Source organism: Rattus rattus, chromosome 1, assembly GCF_011064425.1.
Source record: "Rattus rattus isolate New Zealand chromosome 1, Rrattus_CSIRO_v1, whole genome shotgun sequence".
In the NCBI taxonomy this organism is placed as follows: Eukaryota; Metazoa; Chordata; class Mammalia; order Rodentia; family Muridae; genus Rattus; species Rattus rattus.
Genome location: NC_046154.1, coordinates 65980811 through 65994438, shown reverse-complemented (window position 1 = coordinate 65994438; position 13628 = coordinate 65980811). Strand labels below are relative to the sequence as shown.

The 13628-nt window shown below is 41.3% G+C and overlaps 1 protein-coding gene across 1 annotated transcript in view; it reads left to right on the top strand.

The window, feature by feature from the left end:
• Positions 1 to 13628, top strand: part of Focad (focadhesin) — a 295998-nt gene that overhangs the window by 18329 nt on the left and 264041 nt on the right. Inside the window, exons 2-3 of the mRNA XM_032902159.1 lie at positions 9128 to 9216; positions 12148 to 12222. Of these exons, the coding sequence (XP_032758050.1) occupies positions 9160 to 9216; positions 12148 to 12222 (132 nt within the window). The 5' untranslated portion in view covers positions 9128 to 9159. The remainder of the gene's footprint in view (positions 1 to 9127; positions 9217 to 12147; positions 12223 to 13628) is intronic.

Here is a 13628-nt window from a genome sequence, read left to right as displayed (position 1 = left end):
TTTCTCCAAGTCAGGGTCTCAGTATGTTGTGTTGTCTATCCTGGAGCTCACTTAGTAGTCCAGGCCGACCTCAAACTCAGAGAGATTCATCTGCCTCTGCCTCCTGAGTGCTGTGGTCACCTGGGTGTGACATCAGGTTTGCCTTTTGTTTGTTTTTGAGACTGGGTTTCTTGTAACCCATGTTGCTGAGGATGACCTCTATCTCCTAAGTGCTTACTAAGTGTAACTAAGGGCTTACAGCTATGGACCACCATGTCTGTATTCTTTCCCCTCACCCCCCTTCAAAACAAGGTCTCACTATATAGCTCTTTCTGTCCTAGAACTCACTGTATAGACCAGGCTGGCCTTGAACTCACAGAGATCTGCCTTTCTTTGCCTCTTGAGTTGTCAGATTAAAAGCGTGCTTCACTATGCCCAGCTATATTCCTTATTTCTAAAGAAAATGTTAAGATCAGAATGAAGATTTTTGTATTTGTACTTCTGGGAGTACTGATACAGGTTCATGGTTTCACCTACTCTGGATGCTGAGACAGGAGAATCTCTTGAGTTCAGAAATTCCAAGCTAGACTCAGAAACAGTAAAACTCTCTAAGCAAACAATCAACACCCTCCCCCCAACACCACAAATTTTTTTTTTGTGGAAAAAATAGAAAATGCAAATGATCACTTCCCCCAAACCTTCACCCACATTTAGTTTCTAGGCATTTTAATGTGCATATTAAAACCAGACTGGTGGTTGGGTTGGACTTTACTTGCCTCTTATTACATTTATTACCATACCTCAGGAAGGTTACTGCCTTTTTGATCAGGTTTTTTTTCTTACTTTTAAGTATGTACAGTGTCTATGTCTCTGTGTGTGAATGCCTGCTTGAGTGTAGGAATCCACCCTTATCTGGAATTCTGTGAGGTTGTAAGATATAGGATGTGGATATTGGGAATCGAACTTAGGTCCTCTGCAAGAGCAGTATGTACTCTTCACTGCTGAGCCATCTCATCAGCCTTTAAATCTACAGCCCCCCACCCCCAGCCCCCATAATGAATATTTGCCTCAGGTCTTTGTGGGAAGTAAGCCATATAAACTACATTGATATTTGAATAACTACTTATAAATGTCGTGTGTGTGTGTGTGTGTGTCTGTCTGTCTGTCTGTCTGTCTGTCTGTCTGTCTGTGCAGTGTGTACAGGTGCTTGCATAGGCCAGCAGAGAGTATCAGATTCCCTGGAGCTGGAGTTACAGGTGGTTGTGAACCGGATGTAGTTCTGTGAACTGAACTCTAGTCTTCTGCAAGAGCAACAAACGTTCTTAACTGCTGAGCCCTCTCTCTGGCCTCCTATTATTACTATGCTGGTTTTGAGACTGGATCTCACCGTGTAACCCGGGCTGACCTTGAACTCAGGATCCTCCTGCCTTAACCTCCCAAGTTGTAATGATCCTTTTCTGTGAGCATAAAAATGTTTAAATATGTTTTATACCGAGTAACAATTATTCTTTGTTAAAGCAAACCATTTACCGCTTGGGAAAAACAAAAAGGCTTCCTTTGAGGAATTAGATTGGCTCCTGTAAAACTTTTATTCCTTGGATAAATAAGATCTTAGATTGTAGGAATAGGAAATGACCAGTTTTCATTTGTGTCCTCTTACACATTTAGCATGTAAGCATGCACATATGGCACTTTAACATTCAAGACTGGAGAAAGTACTGGACCAGGTCAGGCATCATTCAGTTGATTTTGTTTCTTATTTCAGTTATCTGTTCTCTCTGGGGAGAAAGAGTTCCAATCTCCTGATGTTGATCTTATTTTAGATTTCCATTTAAAAATCTGCGGGGATAACTTAGAAGGAACTAAACTGTAAAGATAGCTTTGATTGTAGCTTATACACTTAGGGAGTTACAACAAAGGAGTCGCCTGTAGGAGTCAGTGTAGGTGATGTTCTTTAAGACTGGGTAGCACACTAGTTCTTACTGATGGTCCACTGGAATGAATGCTGATTGGAAGTTTGTAACATTTCTCTTCTCACCTGAACTTTGCCATGGTGCATTTCTCTTTCGCAGTTTGTTTTCACCTTTTCTGGGAGTGTGGTGGTGGTGGTGGTGGTCATCAGTAGGGTAGCAGTTTTCTTTCTTCTTTTTTATTCCTAAGGTGGGCAGCACTGAACTCAGTCCTCTGGCTTCAGTTTCTGGAGTGGCTGGGACTTACTACGTCCCTTCCTTTCTTTGTTAGGATTTAGCTCAGGCCTCAAACTCCCTATGTAGAGGAGGCTGGCCTTGAACTCTTCATTTTCTAACCTCTTCCCAAGAACCGGGTTATAGAGAGTGTACCATATGCCTACCCCCAATGTTGTTTTTACAACAGTATCCCAAGTTACTGCCCTCGTGGATATAACTTGACTCGGATTGTTCCCAGATCTTTCATGTGGTTGTGTTGAGAGAGCAGGCTCCAGTGGGAAGTGGCACATCACGCAGGCTCTAACCTACGAGACCCGCACTAGGGAATAATGAAACTAGTCAGATTACAGTCTGGCTGTACCAAAGGATACCACAGGGTACAGGGGTTGAGATGGCTGGTGGTTTTATTTTGTCCCCCCCATCCCTACCCCCATATCAAGCACAGTTCCTGTCTTCTTTAATTACTGTATTGAGTAAAGGGCTCCACGACACTACTTGGTCCTCTGCTTTACCTTGAGTTTGAAGTTACTAACCAAGTATTTTCTAGGGCTGATGATAAAGCTCAGTTAACAGAGTACTTAGGTAGCATTCATGAAGCCCTAGGCTTGATCTCTGACACCACCTACAACTGCTTATTTATGACGGTGCACTTGCCAGGAGGTGGGGGATCAGAAGATCAAGGTCCTCCTTGGCTTCATCGCAAGTCCAAGGCCAGCCTGGGCCTTGTCTCCAAATATATGCATTTTACTTTCGTTAGCTCACATACTTTTAGATTCTCTTTAGAAGGCACAGTGTTGAGCTTGCTCTTAAAGGTAGAAACATTCCATCGAGGTCTCCATGAGCCTTCTCCCCATAGGAATCATACTTAGGCTTTGAAATGTCTTGTCCTGTTAACTTGGGATTGTACATGGCAGTGAGAGTTTATAGTTTTGAAAGGAGAGCTGAGGCGCATAGTTATCAGAATTTAGTACTAGGAGCGGAGCAGGGCCTGCTGCCAGCCCTTAGGGAATAGAATAGAAATGACGAATAGGAGTACTAGGGTCTGGGCAGAAGTCTCAGGAAGATACACATATTGGTGAGCAGGGTAAGATTTCCCAGCTACTCCACTCTAGTTTCAAAGGGCAGCCAATCATCTAGGACTGTCTCGATGATTTTATTCAGTAATGAGGTTGGAACCGGGGGCCAGATACACATTAGACAAGTGCTCTATCACCAAACACACACCCCGGTTAAAATGTATTGATAGTGTTCACCAGCTCTTCATCCAAACAAACACAGTGAAAGAGAACCTGCTTGCCCCAGTCCAGCCATTCCCTCTTGGAATCTGTGCTTTCACTTGCTGTGCTTTCGGCTCTTGGTCAGCCGTGGTCTGAAAATACTAAATAGAAAACTCCAAAAATAAATGCAAGTTTTAAACAGTCCCCCATTCTGCACAGCATGGTGAAATCAGCCAGCCGAGGCTGTCCCGCCTGGCACATAAATCCTCCAGTGTACTCCACTGTATACTCTACCTGCTCTTTATCCATCTGATCTCTGTCATCAGATGGGACCAGAGTGTCACAGTGCTTGTATGTGGGATTTGGTATTGCGTTCAGTTTCAGGCCTCCATCAGGATGTTGGAACATACTCCCTAAAGGTGAGAGGAATATCTTATGGTTTTAACAACCCTAGGTGCTAGGTGCACATGTCCTAGCTAAGCCTGTGAGAAGAAAACTAATAAGTAAGTGCCCTGAGAATTGCAGGAGCTGATAGAATGTCATTTAGAAAAGAAGTCCTAGATGTTGAGTCTGTGAAACAAAGTCTGGTTAATGTGATAGGTTAATTTATCAATTTGTTGATCACATTGCTTGTGGAAAATAGCTTTAACAAAGTACTCTGTTTAGCTCAATTTCTACCAAGATTGAATTTTTCCTGCCTAGCGGTTTCATAGTCATGAACACTTGGTCATATGTCTGTCTTTATGATTCTCTGACCCCACAGCTCCTCCATTTTCCCAGTTCCCAGTATAACTAACTATTCCCTCTGATGGGTTTCCAGGGTTTTCATAGCACTTTTTGAATATAATTGATAGCTTTTTCTCATTTATCTTCAGATTGTATCTTTTATTTGAAGTTTGACAGAAGTATTTTCATGTGATATATGGTGTGTATTTTCTAATCCTGGAGAAGCTGAGAGGGAAGGTTGAGGGCTCCGTGTTTCATCTGTGTGCTTCTCTTTTATTCTACGGTGCAGCTGATTGATTTATTTTCTTGGAAATACATGTACAGGGCTGAATACCTTAGCAGATAATATGATAATTGCTTATATTAAACAAATCCTTTGATTCATGGAGAGTTAAAAGACCTCATTAAAAATTCTCTTTCTGAGTTAGATTTAGATGGTCAAAAAAAAAGCATGACAGATTGGAGATAAATCTTTTAAAATCAGACACTCTTTGTAGTGTGTGATTTATGGATTATATTGTGACTGACTTCCTTTTAGGAAGAATGTCATGATAGGAAGCAGTATATAATTCTTTTTTCTTTAATGTATCAAATGCCCAAAGGAAGTGAATATTAAATATAAAGGACACATGCTACACAATGCTGAAGCAACCACATGCCTTCTTTTTTTGAAATTCCCTGAGAGAATCCGTTTTTATATCTTGCAAAGCCAAGTGGTTGTGGTTAACCTTGAAGTCTTCAGCAAATGATAGATGTTTGCAGTTTGTAGCCTTAGCTGATCAAGTTTGATATTGAAACATAGTGCAGCTTGGATGGTGGTTCTCAGAATGCCTCGTGGCCATCTTGCTAGAAAAGACAAAGTTACCATAAATTTACAAATTTAATTACTCTCTATATAGCACCATACTGAAAAATTTCAAAGCTGAGGGATTCGACATCTGTATTTTGGTAATTTTGACTAAGACTCCATTTTGTTTACAGTGACCCGCTTGCTAATGGCAGTCATTCCTTTGGGGTGGCTCAACTTCGACCCATTAGCCTAACTCATCTGCTCCTGCATTTGAGTGCTTAGCCCACATTTTTCTTTTTCGGTTCTGTTTGTGCTGATATTTGAGAAGTCACTTGTCATGTCGATTGCCATCTGGTTCTGTGGACACCGAGTCTCTCTTCTGCTGAGCAATATTAGATCATCAGAAAATCTGCTGAGTAATATTAGGTCATCAGAAAACTGGGCCTGGACCCCATTAGTTGAAATTCTTGCTGAATTCCATGTTACTTTAGAGCTATGCTTTTGCCCAAGGTGTGTTTTTATATTACTTCTTATTTAAAGGAGTAACGTTAAAGTTCTTTGCCTGTCTTTGAGAATATTGCATGTTACTTCCTTTTGCAGCCTGTACATAAAACAAAATGTGAAAAACTTCTTTATAGATGTAAAAACCTTTGCTTTCTTTAATAAAGGATTCCTTTTCATTCTATAGACAATAAGAGGTAGATAATTCACTTGGCATGGAGCCAAGTTTGGATCTTAATTTCAGCAGTCTGTCAAGATAATTGGTGAGTTAATTGAAACATGTTATGCACACCAGTAGTTAGCAAACTGTGGCTCTTTTAACGCCTGCCTTTTATAATAAGATGGTATTAGTGTAGCCACAACTTCTTCTTCCTTTTTTAAGATTGATTTTATTTTTATTTATGTGTATGTGTGCCTATCTGTGTGTGGGGATGTGTGGGTGTGCAGAGACTAGAAAAAGATGTCGGATCCCTGGAGCTAGAGTGACAGACAGTGTTGAGTCATCCAACTTGGGTGCTGGAAACTGAATTTAGGTCCTTTGTTAAAGCAGGATGCATTTCTTAATGGCTAAGCCATACCTGCTGCCTTTGATTATTTGTTTCCTTCCTTCCTTCCTTCCTTCCTTCCTTCCTTCCTTCCTTCCTTCCCTCCCTCCCTCCCTCCCTCCCTCCCTCCCTCTTTCTTTCTTTCTTTCTTTCTTTCTTTCTTTCTTTCTTTCTTTCTTTCTTTCTTTCAAATTAGATAGTTTCTTAAATATTGTCTATAGTTGCTTTGTATGACAATGGCATATTTGAGTAATGTCTGTCCCTTTACAGAAAATGATTTCTGGTAAATGAACCTGGGCTGGTATGAGTCAGACCAAAGGCAGTAATAAAGAAGAAGCGAAATTAGTGTTAGATGTAGCCAGTTGAGAAAGGTTTCACAGATGTGCTATGAAAGGAATTTAGAAGGTCTGAAGTAGTAGGAGCACATGAAGGATAGATAGTCTGTGTGGGTGACAAGTTCAAATCAAATCCCTTAGGAGTGAGCAGCTTGTGAGCTCCTGGGACTTTGGAAAACTCACCTGGGTTGGGATTACAGCTGTGAAAATGAAGGTGAATGGATAACTTGACAGACAGCTCAGAAGCCTTTACACTTAATCTGTGAGGCAGCTGAAGACCTTAGAGTTCTCCACAGGAAAACTGAGGAGAGCCAATCAGACAGAGATGCAGGGAGCGCACTCCAGCTCAGAGAGCCCCAAGACTGACCAGGGGCTGGAGAAAGCCCAGAGGGAAGAAGCAAGTCTCCTAGGAGAAGAGTAAATATGGGGCTAGGGGCTAGAAACCCAGTGCGCTGTAACTGAGTTTAGAGAGTGGTGGTGAGGCAAACTGAGAGGAGACAGGGAGGCACACTGCTTGGTTAACAGCTCTTCTGAGAGAAAGAGTAGGCTTGTTTTGACAGCTGAGGTCTGCTGCCTCTGGAACTCATAGGTGGCTTTGAACTACCAGAGATCCTCCTGCCTCTGCTTTCTGAGTGTTGGGACTAAAGGCATATACTAACATCTTCAGCGCCTTCCACTTGGTAATGCAGGGTCTCCTGGTGTTCCTGCTCATTGGCCAGTGAAGCTCTAGGGTCATTATGTAGGCCCTGTCTGGCATTGAACCCGTGATGTAGACCCAGCTGGTCTCACAGGGACCTGTCTACCTCTGCCTCCAAGGGCTGGTATTAAAGGCACCCACTACCATACCCAACCTACATTTTCTTGCAAGAGTTGAGGTTCCATGTCAGTAGATACATTGATCTGTTTTATTTATTTTGTAGCCTAGGCACCTAGAATACTGCATAGATATATGGTAGCACTTAAATATGTCTAAACAAGTGAATGAATCCCAAGATGTGAGTGGGGTTCACAGACCAACCCCAGTCCCATCGCCCCATCTCCCTTTTCTGGGTTCCCTAAGGATTTGGCTTTAGGTATTCTGTTATGATATGTTGTGGAATTTAAAAAAAAATCAAGAAAGTTGCAATTGACACAATTGGGAAACTGAAGAAATAGTGATTTGCTTAAGGTCATGAGTACATTTAGGTGGGGGAGGAGTTTGCAATCTTAGAGCAAATTGTGAATTGTCAGATTTAAGGGGGTAAAGTTGGACATAGGTGTTGAATCAAAGAGCTGTGCAGTACTCTCGGGGAATTTAACTTTGAAGAAGTGAAGAAAGTAGTTAAAGATGCTGCAGCTTCATTACATTGTGTGTGTGTGTGTGTGTGTGTGTGTGTGTGTGTGTGTGTGTGTATTTCATGATGTAACTATTACTCTGCATTACTGTAATGAAGTGTCTAAGACTAAGGGATTTAACTGTAGTTTGCTGGCAGAGTTCTGAAGCCTCTCATGAGTCATATGGCAAGGAACAAGAAACAAACAAGGAATGTGTTTGAGTCATTTCTGAGTCGTCTCCTCCTCCTCCTTCCCCCCCCCCTCCTCTTTTTTGCTTTAAGACAAGGTTTCTTCTGGCTTGGAACTTGATCTGTAGTCCAGTCTGGCCTCAAACTCACAGATAAGCCTGGCTCTGCCTCCTGAGTGCTGGGATTAGGGTGTGCACCACCACTGTCTGCCTTTCTCCTTATAAATCTACTATTCAGTGAAGCTCGGCATGCCCTATGACTTTATTAACCCTAATCACCCCTTAAAGGCCACACCTCCAAACCCCTTATTTCAGCTCACCTTTCACCCTCTGAAGAGTCTACAACTGAGGGTAAATTCTAAAGCATGAATCCTTGGGGGGTACATATTTGAGCCATATTCAAAGCAGAGCATCTTGTGTGTGGACAGTTTTTACACTGTGCTATAATGAACATGAGATTTAAGCATCTGGATTTCAAGGAATATAATTCTATGGGATGAGTTCTGCATGGCTGTTGGATAAATTGGGCCCCTAAGGAAATCCTTCTATTCTGCGCATCCTCTTCTCTGTCTCCCTCCTCTTTGTGAGAGCAGTAGGATTGAGAGTTTGGTGTAAACAAAAAACCCTGGTGCTGATTCCTCGTTTGTTCTTACAACAGACAAGTAGTTTATTTGGATGTGCAGGGTTTGAGGCCATAGCTGAACTTCCTGTAGTTCAGCTGCAGTTGCATTCTTGCTGAGATCAAAGCCGGTATCAAAAGGAGCTGTAAGTTAAACAGTCTTGTCACACTTTGACTCTCCCTTCTTAAAAAAAGCTTATTTATATTTTATCTTATATGTGTTTGGGAATGCCCAAGTGTACGTGTACCATGTGCGTGCACGCAGGTGCCCCGATGCTGTGAGTTGCCACGTGGGTGCTGGGAGTTGAACCTCGGTTTTTTTTTTTTTTTTTTTGCATGGGAAGTGCGTGCTCTTAATCGCTGAGCCCTTTTTTTAGCCCTCTCTTGTAAGTTTTGATTCATGAAAGGACTAACTTTTGTTTTAAGTATGTGGCTGAGCTTTGGGATTAAAGTAATTTGTTTTTTTAAAGGTTCTGTTATATGAATTCGTCTGTTTCAGGATTAGCTTGTGGGAAAACACTGAGCTGCTGGGCACTTTTAGTTTGTTTATCTATGGTATTTTTGAGTGTTGAGTGGTTAACAGCAAAGGTTATGCTAAGAACTATCTGCAGGCTTCCTGTTTTATTTCCATTGCTGTCTTTTAACTTTACTTTTATACTATTTGAGGAATAACTGGTTTGAACTCCAAGGCAATTAGAGGGTTAATAAATCTCTTGTTTTGATTACAGGAACTGTGTGTATAGCTGTGAGAGAAGCAAATATGTCAGATGATATCAAGAAAAGGTTTGATTTTCCGAATTCCCTTATCCAGTCCCAGGTAATTTTTATTTATTTTTGCTTCATGGTATCAAATGGACACTTTTGATGGACCATAAACTGAACTTTGTATTTTCACATGAAATGTTTTCTTTAACTCATGACTTATTTTAGTAAGCAACATTTATATGACTAGTAAATATACTTGAATTAGAAAAACTAATATTTAAATTGTTCAATTTCAGCCTCTATTATATATGTTTTCCCCCTAGAAATAATCTTGATTAGTAGATTTTGAATACGGTTATTCTTTTTCCCTATGTTTAATAATTGGGAACAGAGGTAGATGGCTTCTTATATGTCTCCACAGAGTATGAAAGATTAATGTTTTAAATGATATATTTTACCTCTCTACAGCTATTAAGAATACTGGATTTCAGAATAATGATATTTAATAATTAAAGCATTCTGGATTAATGTAATATGTACCTGCTGAGATGGGAAATTGGGATAATTTAATTTACAGAGCTTTTCAATAATTAAGACAAGTGGTTAAACCAGTGATGGTTTCTACAGTTAGCTAAGTAGAAACATTCTAGTAAATCTTGGTACCACACAAACTTATGTCTCTTTCTACAAGTAAAGCTGACAGCCAGCAAAAGCCAGTCTGAAGGCTTAACCCGGACAGCATTGAAGACACCTGCTGTGGAAATTGACTTAGCTGGGAAGTGGGGAACCCTTCCATGAGGAGTAGAACACTCCTTATGCAAGATTCCCTTCTACCTGGCTGGGTTGAAGTCATATCCTGCTCTGTGAAACAGAGGCCCTTCCCCTGAAGAAGAAGATGAGGAAGATACTGTTCACAGTTTCCATGTACCCGCATAACCTTCATTAGCATAAATAAAAAGGAAATGCTGACATGTATTACAGTTAAATAAAGAAAAATGTGTATATGTATCGGTCATTGTAGATCGTCTATTTCAATTTGGTTATGGACATGAAGTAGCAAGGTAGTATAATGGATCAGATGTGTAGGTATCTCAGGATAGTTAGGCTGGTATCTCTGATGTTTTTCAAAGATGAATGAAACACTGCTAAGTGGGGAGACCTGTAACGTGAAGTTTATTTTCTTTTAGTCCTGTTTTAAAACTTGGGCAGTGGCTTTTTGTGAGTGTCTGTTGCATTTCATGTTGGTTCTTAGGTTCTTATAAGTGTGCCCCATCCTTATTAGTCATACACAGCTGTTCTTTCTTAACCACTGCGTTGAGATAGACCCACATCCCATTGATTGACGCTCAGCCCTTTTGCATTTTGGAAATTAATGGTGTCCAGCAGCTGGTGACAGCAGCTGAGCTACAGTGGGTGCACATTTATGAACTTGTCCATTATCTTCTAAGTGACTCTAGAAGAGTTCTCTGGTCAATCTAAATCAAAAATTCAAATTGCAGGTAGGTAGCAGTGCTTATCGTAGATTAATTGGCAGCCCCTCTTATTCCTTGGTAATGAGTAATGTTGCATCCTTTCAGCTGATGGCCAGATACTCAATGGCACGTACAGTATAGTTTAGGAAATAGAAACTCAGGCTTCTCATTGGTCCTCAGCTTTCTTATCCTTTCGCTAGAAGATAAGAGACAGCAAATTGAATTACAGTTTGCCTTTATGTGAGTGATTTATTTCTCAAAATTCAAGCCTTGAGGTCTTAAATCATTTGATCATCAGAACATTTGAAATCCACATGCACATGTGCACAAAGGGGGTGGGTGCTATGTAGTTCTTTGAGCTTTTCTAGAGACTTTCCAAAACTGACAGCTGTTTTCAGCACTACTGTAAGTGGTCCCAAGTGCAGGATGTACAGTTGTAGTAGTGGAAATTTCCCTAGCTGCGTACAAAATAGTTACCATTGTTGCCAGCCAATTTCCCATCAGTCAGCAGCTTTGGTTAGGCCTGGAGAACAGGGCCCGGCACTGCGACAGAGGAGTTTACATAGTTGTGTAATCAACTCTCCTAGAGTCTGATTTTCATTTTATGCTCTTTGACTGAAGCAGGGTGTGGGAAATTTTTAGAGATTTGTGTGACTGAAAAGTTAAGACCCAAAACCTATGAAAAAGGGATAAATAAATTAACATAGTGGTAAAAGCACTTTGCACTAAGCCTGAGAATGACCTGAGTTTGCATCTCTGGGCCCACATGGTGAAAGGAGAGAATTGAGTCCTCCATGTTGTCTTCTGCCCTCCTCGTGTGGGCTGTGGCACATGTACACATATACATACACATATACACGCACATGTACACATATACATACATACACATATACACGCACACGTACACATATACATACACATATACACGCACATGGACACATATACATACATACACATATACACGCACATGGACACATACATACATACACATATACACGCACATGGACACATATGCATACACACACATATACACACACATGTACACATATGCAAATGAATGTAAAAACATTAGAAAATAATGAAAATAGTAGGGTCTGGAGGAGGACAGGGTGGAGGAAGGAAGAGGTACTTTTCAGGTCTGTACTGACTGTGTCCATAAAATGAGGGTGAGTGTTTTCTCCGTTTTTACTAAGTACACCATGAAACATGACAGGGTGGAGTTAGATTCAAAGGAGGTTTTAAAGATTGTCTTGTGTTTTAATGGATTATGTAATTGGGTGATCAGAATTTGAACTGAAGGTTGATGATGTTAGCATCTATAAAGTGTGGTTTGTTTATGGCTGATCTGGGAATAATTGCCTACCTTGAGGATTGTCCCGAGGATTTGGTTACATGTGTTTAGTGCCTCAGTCAGTGCTTTCTGCATTGCACACAGCAAAGGGACCTTTGTTTTAGTGGATGACAACCTGGCTCGCTCATGCATGAGAATGAGTGGGATATTGGTTCATTTTCAGTGCACTCTTTGGAAAGAACTTCTCTGAATCTGTTCATTAATTTTGTTTGTTTCTTAGGCTGTAGGTCATCTTATTGCTGCTGTCTTAAAAGAACATGGCGCTTCAGAAAAGATACACCAGTCCACAAACCAGGTCTGTGTTTAACTTTGTCGTGTGTGTGTGTGTGTGTGTGTGTGTGTGTGTGTGTGTGTGTGTGTACAGCTGTGTCAAACAGAAACAAGCCAGGATCATCTAGAGAGTAGGGAGCCTCAACTGAGAAAATGCACCGTTAGATTTGCCTGTGGACAATTCTCTGGGACATTTCCTGACGCATAGTTGATGTGGAGAGCTTAGCTTGCTGTGGGAGTGCCACTTCTGAGGAGGTGGTCCCGGGTTGTAAAAGAAAGCAGACTGAGCAAGCTAGGTGAGGAAAGCAGTCGTCACTGCCCCTTCATGGAGTCTGCGTCACTTCTTGTTTGTACTCTGATTTCTCTTGATGGACCATTCGTGACTAACTCTAGGAGGAGCCCTGTAGGAGGTGGAGGGTGTCCAATCGCTATCAGTGGAAGCCGAGGGAGGGCATGAGGGGGCATGCTGAGAAGGTGACAGAGTCCCCCTGAGGGAATGTTTTTAGCAAGAGAGACAGTGGACACAGTGGTGGGCTGCATTTGGGTGTTAGAGATTTCTCACACCTCATCTCAGCCTGAGTGTGAGTTCTAAGTTGGAAAGGCTCTGTGTTGACAGTTGGCAGAAAGCTTCCCTTCCCCACACAGAGCAGGTACGTACCCAGATTCAAAGCAGTGCCTCGGAGCTGAAACAAACCAGTTGGGGTTTGACCAGTTGGTACTGTATATTTTGACTTGTTAGATAGGAAATTGCTAAGCAAAGGTGCCTGTGTGTAAACTGCAGAAATAAGTTTCTCTCCCTCAACAAAAACAAATCAATTTCCTTTTCCTTACCTTCTCTTCGTTACAGATGAGTACATATGTGTGTATTTGTGCATGCAGATGTGGCTCGGTGTGCTTTGGTGTGTGAGAGGGGACAGATTGTGACAGTCTTGTTTTCTTCTTTCACCGTGTAAATCTTAGGATTTGAACTCGGTTTGTCAGGTTAGACCGCAGACACCTTTGTTGACTGAGCCATATTGATGCACCTCACATTCTTTCTGATCAGCCACTCTCCGAAATCTATCTTTACAGTACCTGTTGATATGTGGAAGTAAGTGTAGGGTGTACTTCACTACTTGGCATTCATCTCTTGTTGGTAATAGTCATGTAAATCAGGTTTCCTGGGAAGCCCGATCCCAATCCTGCCTGTAATCACATTATGTACTCTGAGAAGACCTAGTGATCTTACTTAAATTGCTGGGGTTTATTGAATGCTAAATCCGTTTAACTAAATGCTTCCTCTTCCACTAATAAATGAATGCCTCCTCCACCAGGGCAGGACCGTCTTAGGTGAGCTATTCATTCATTTATCTTATTTTTCTGGCTTGGTAGTGGAATGATGGCATTTAGGACCCTGGGCTATTGTGAAGACAAAAAAGAGGAAACAATATA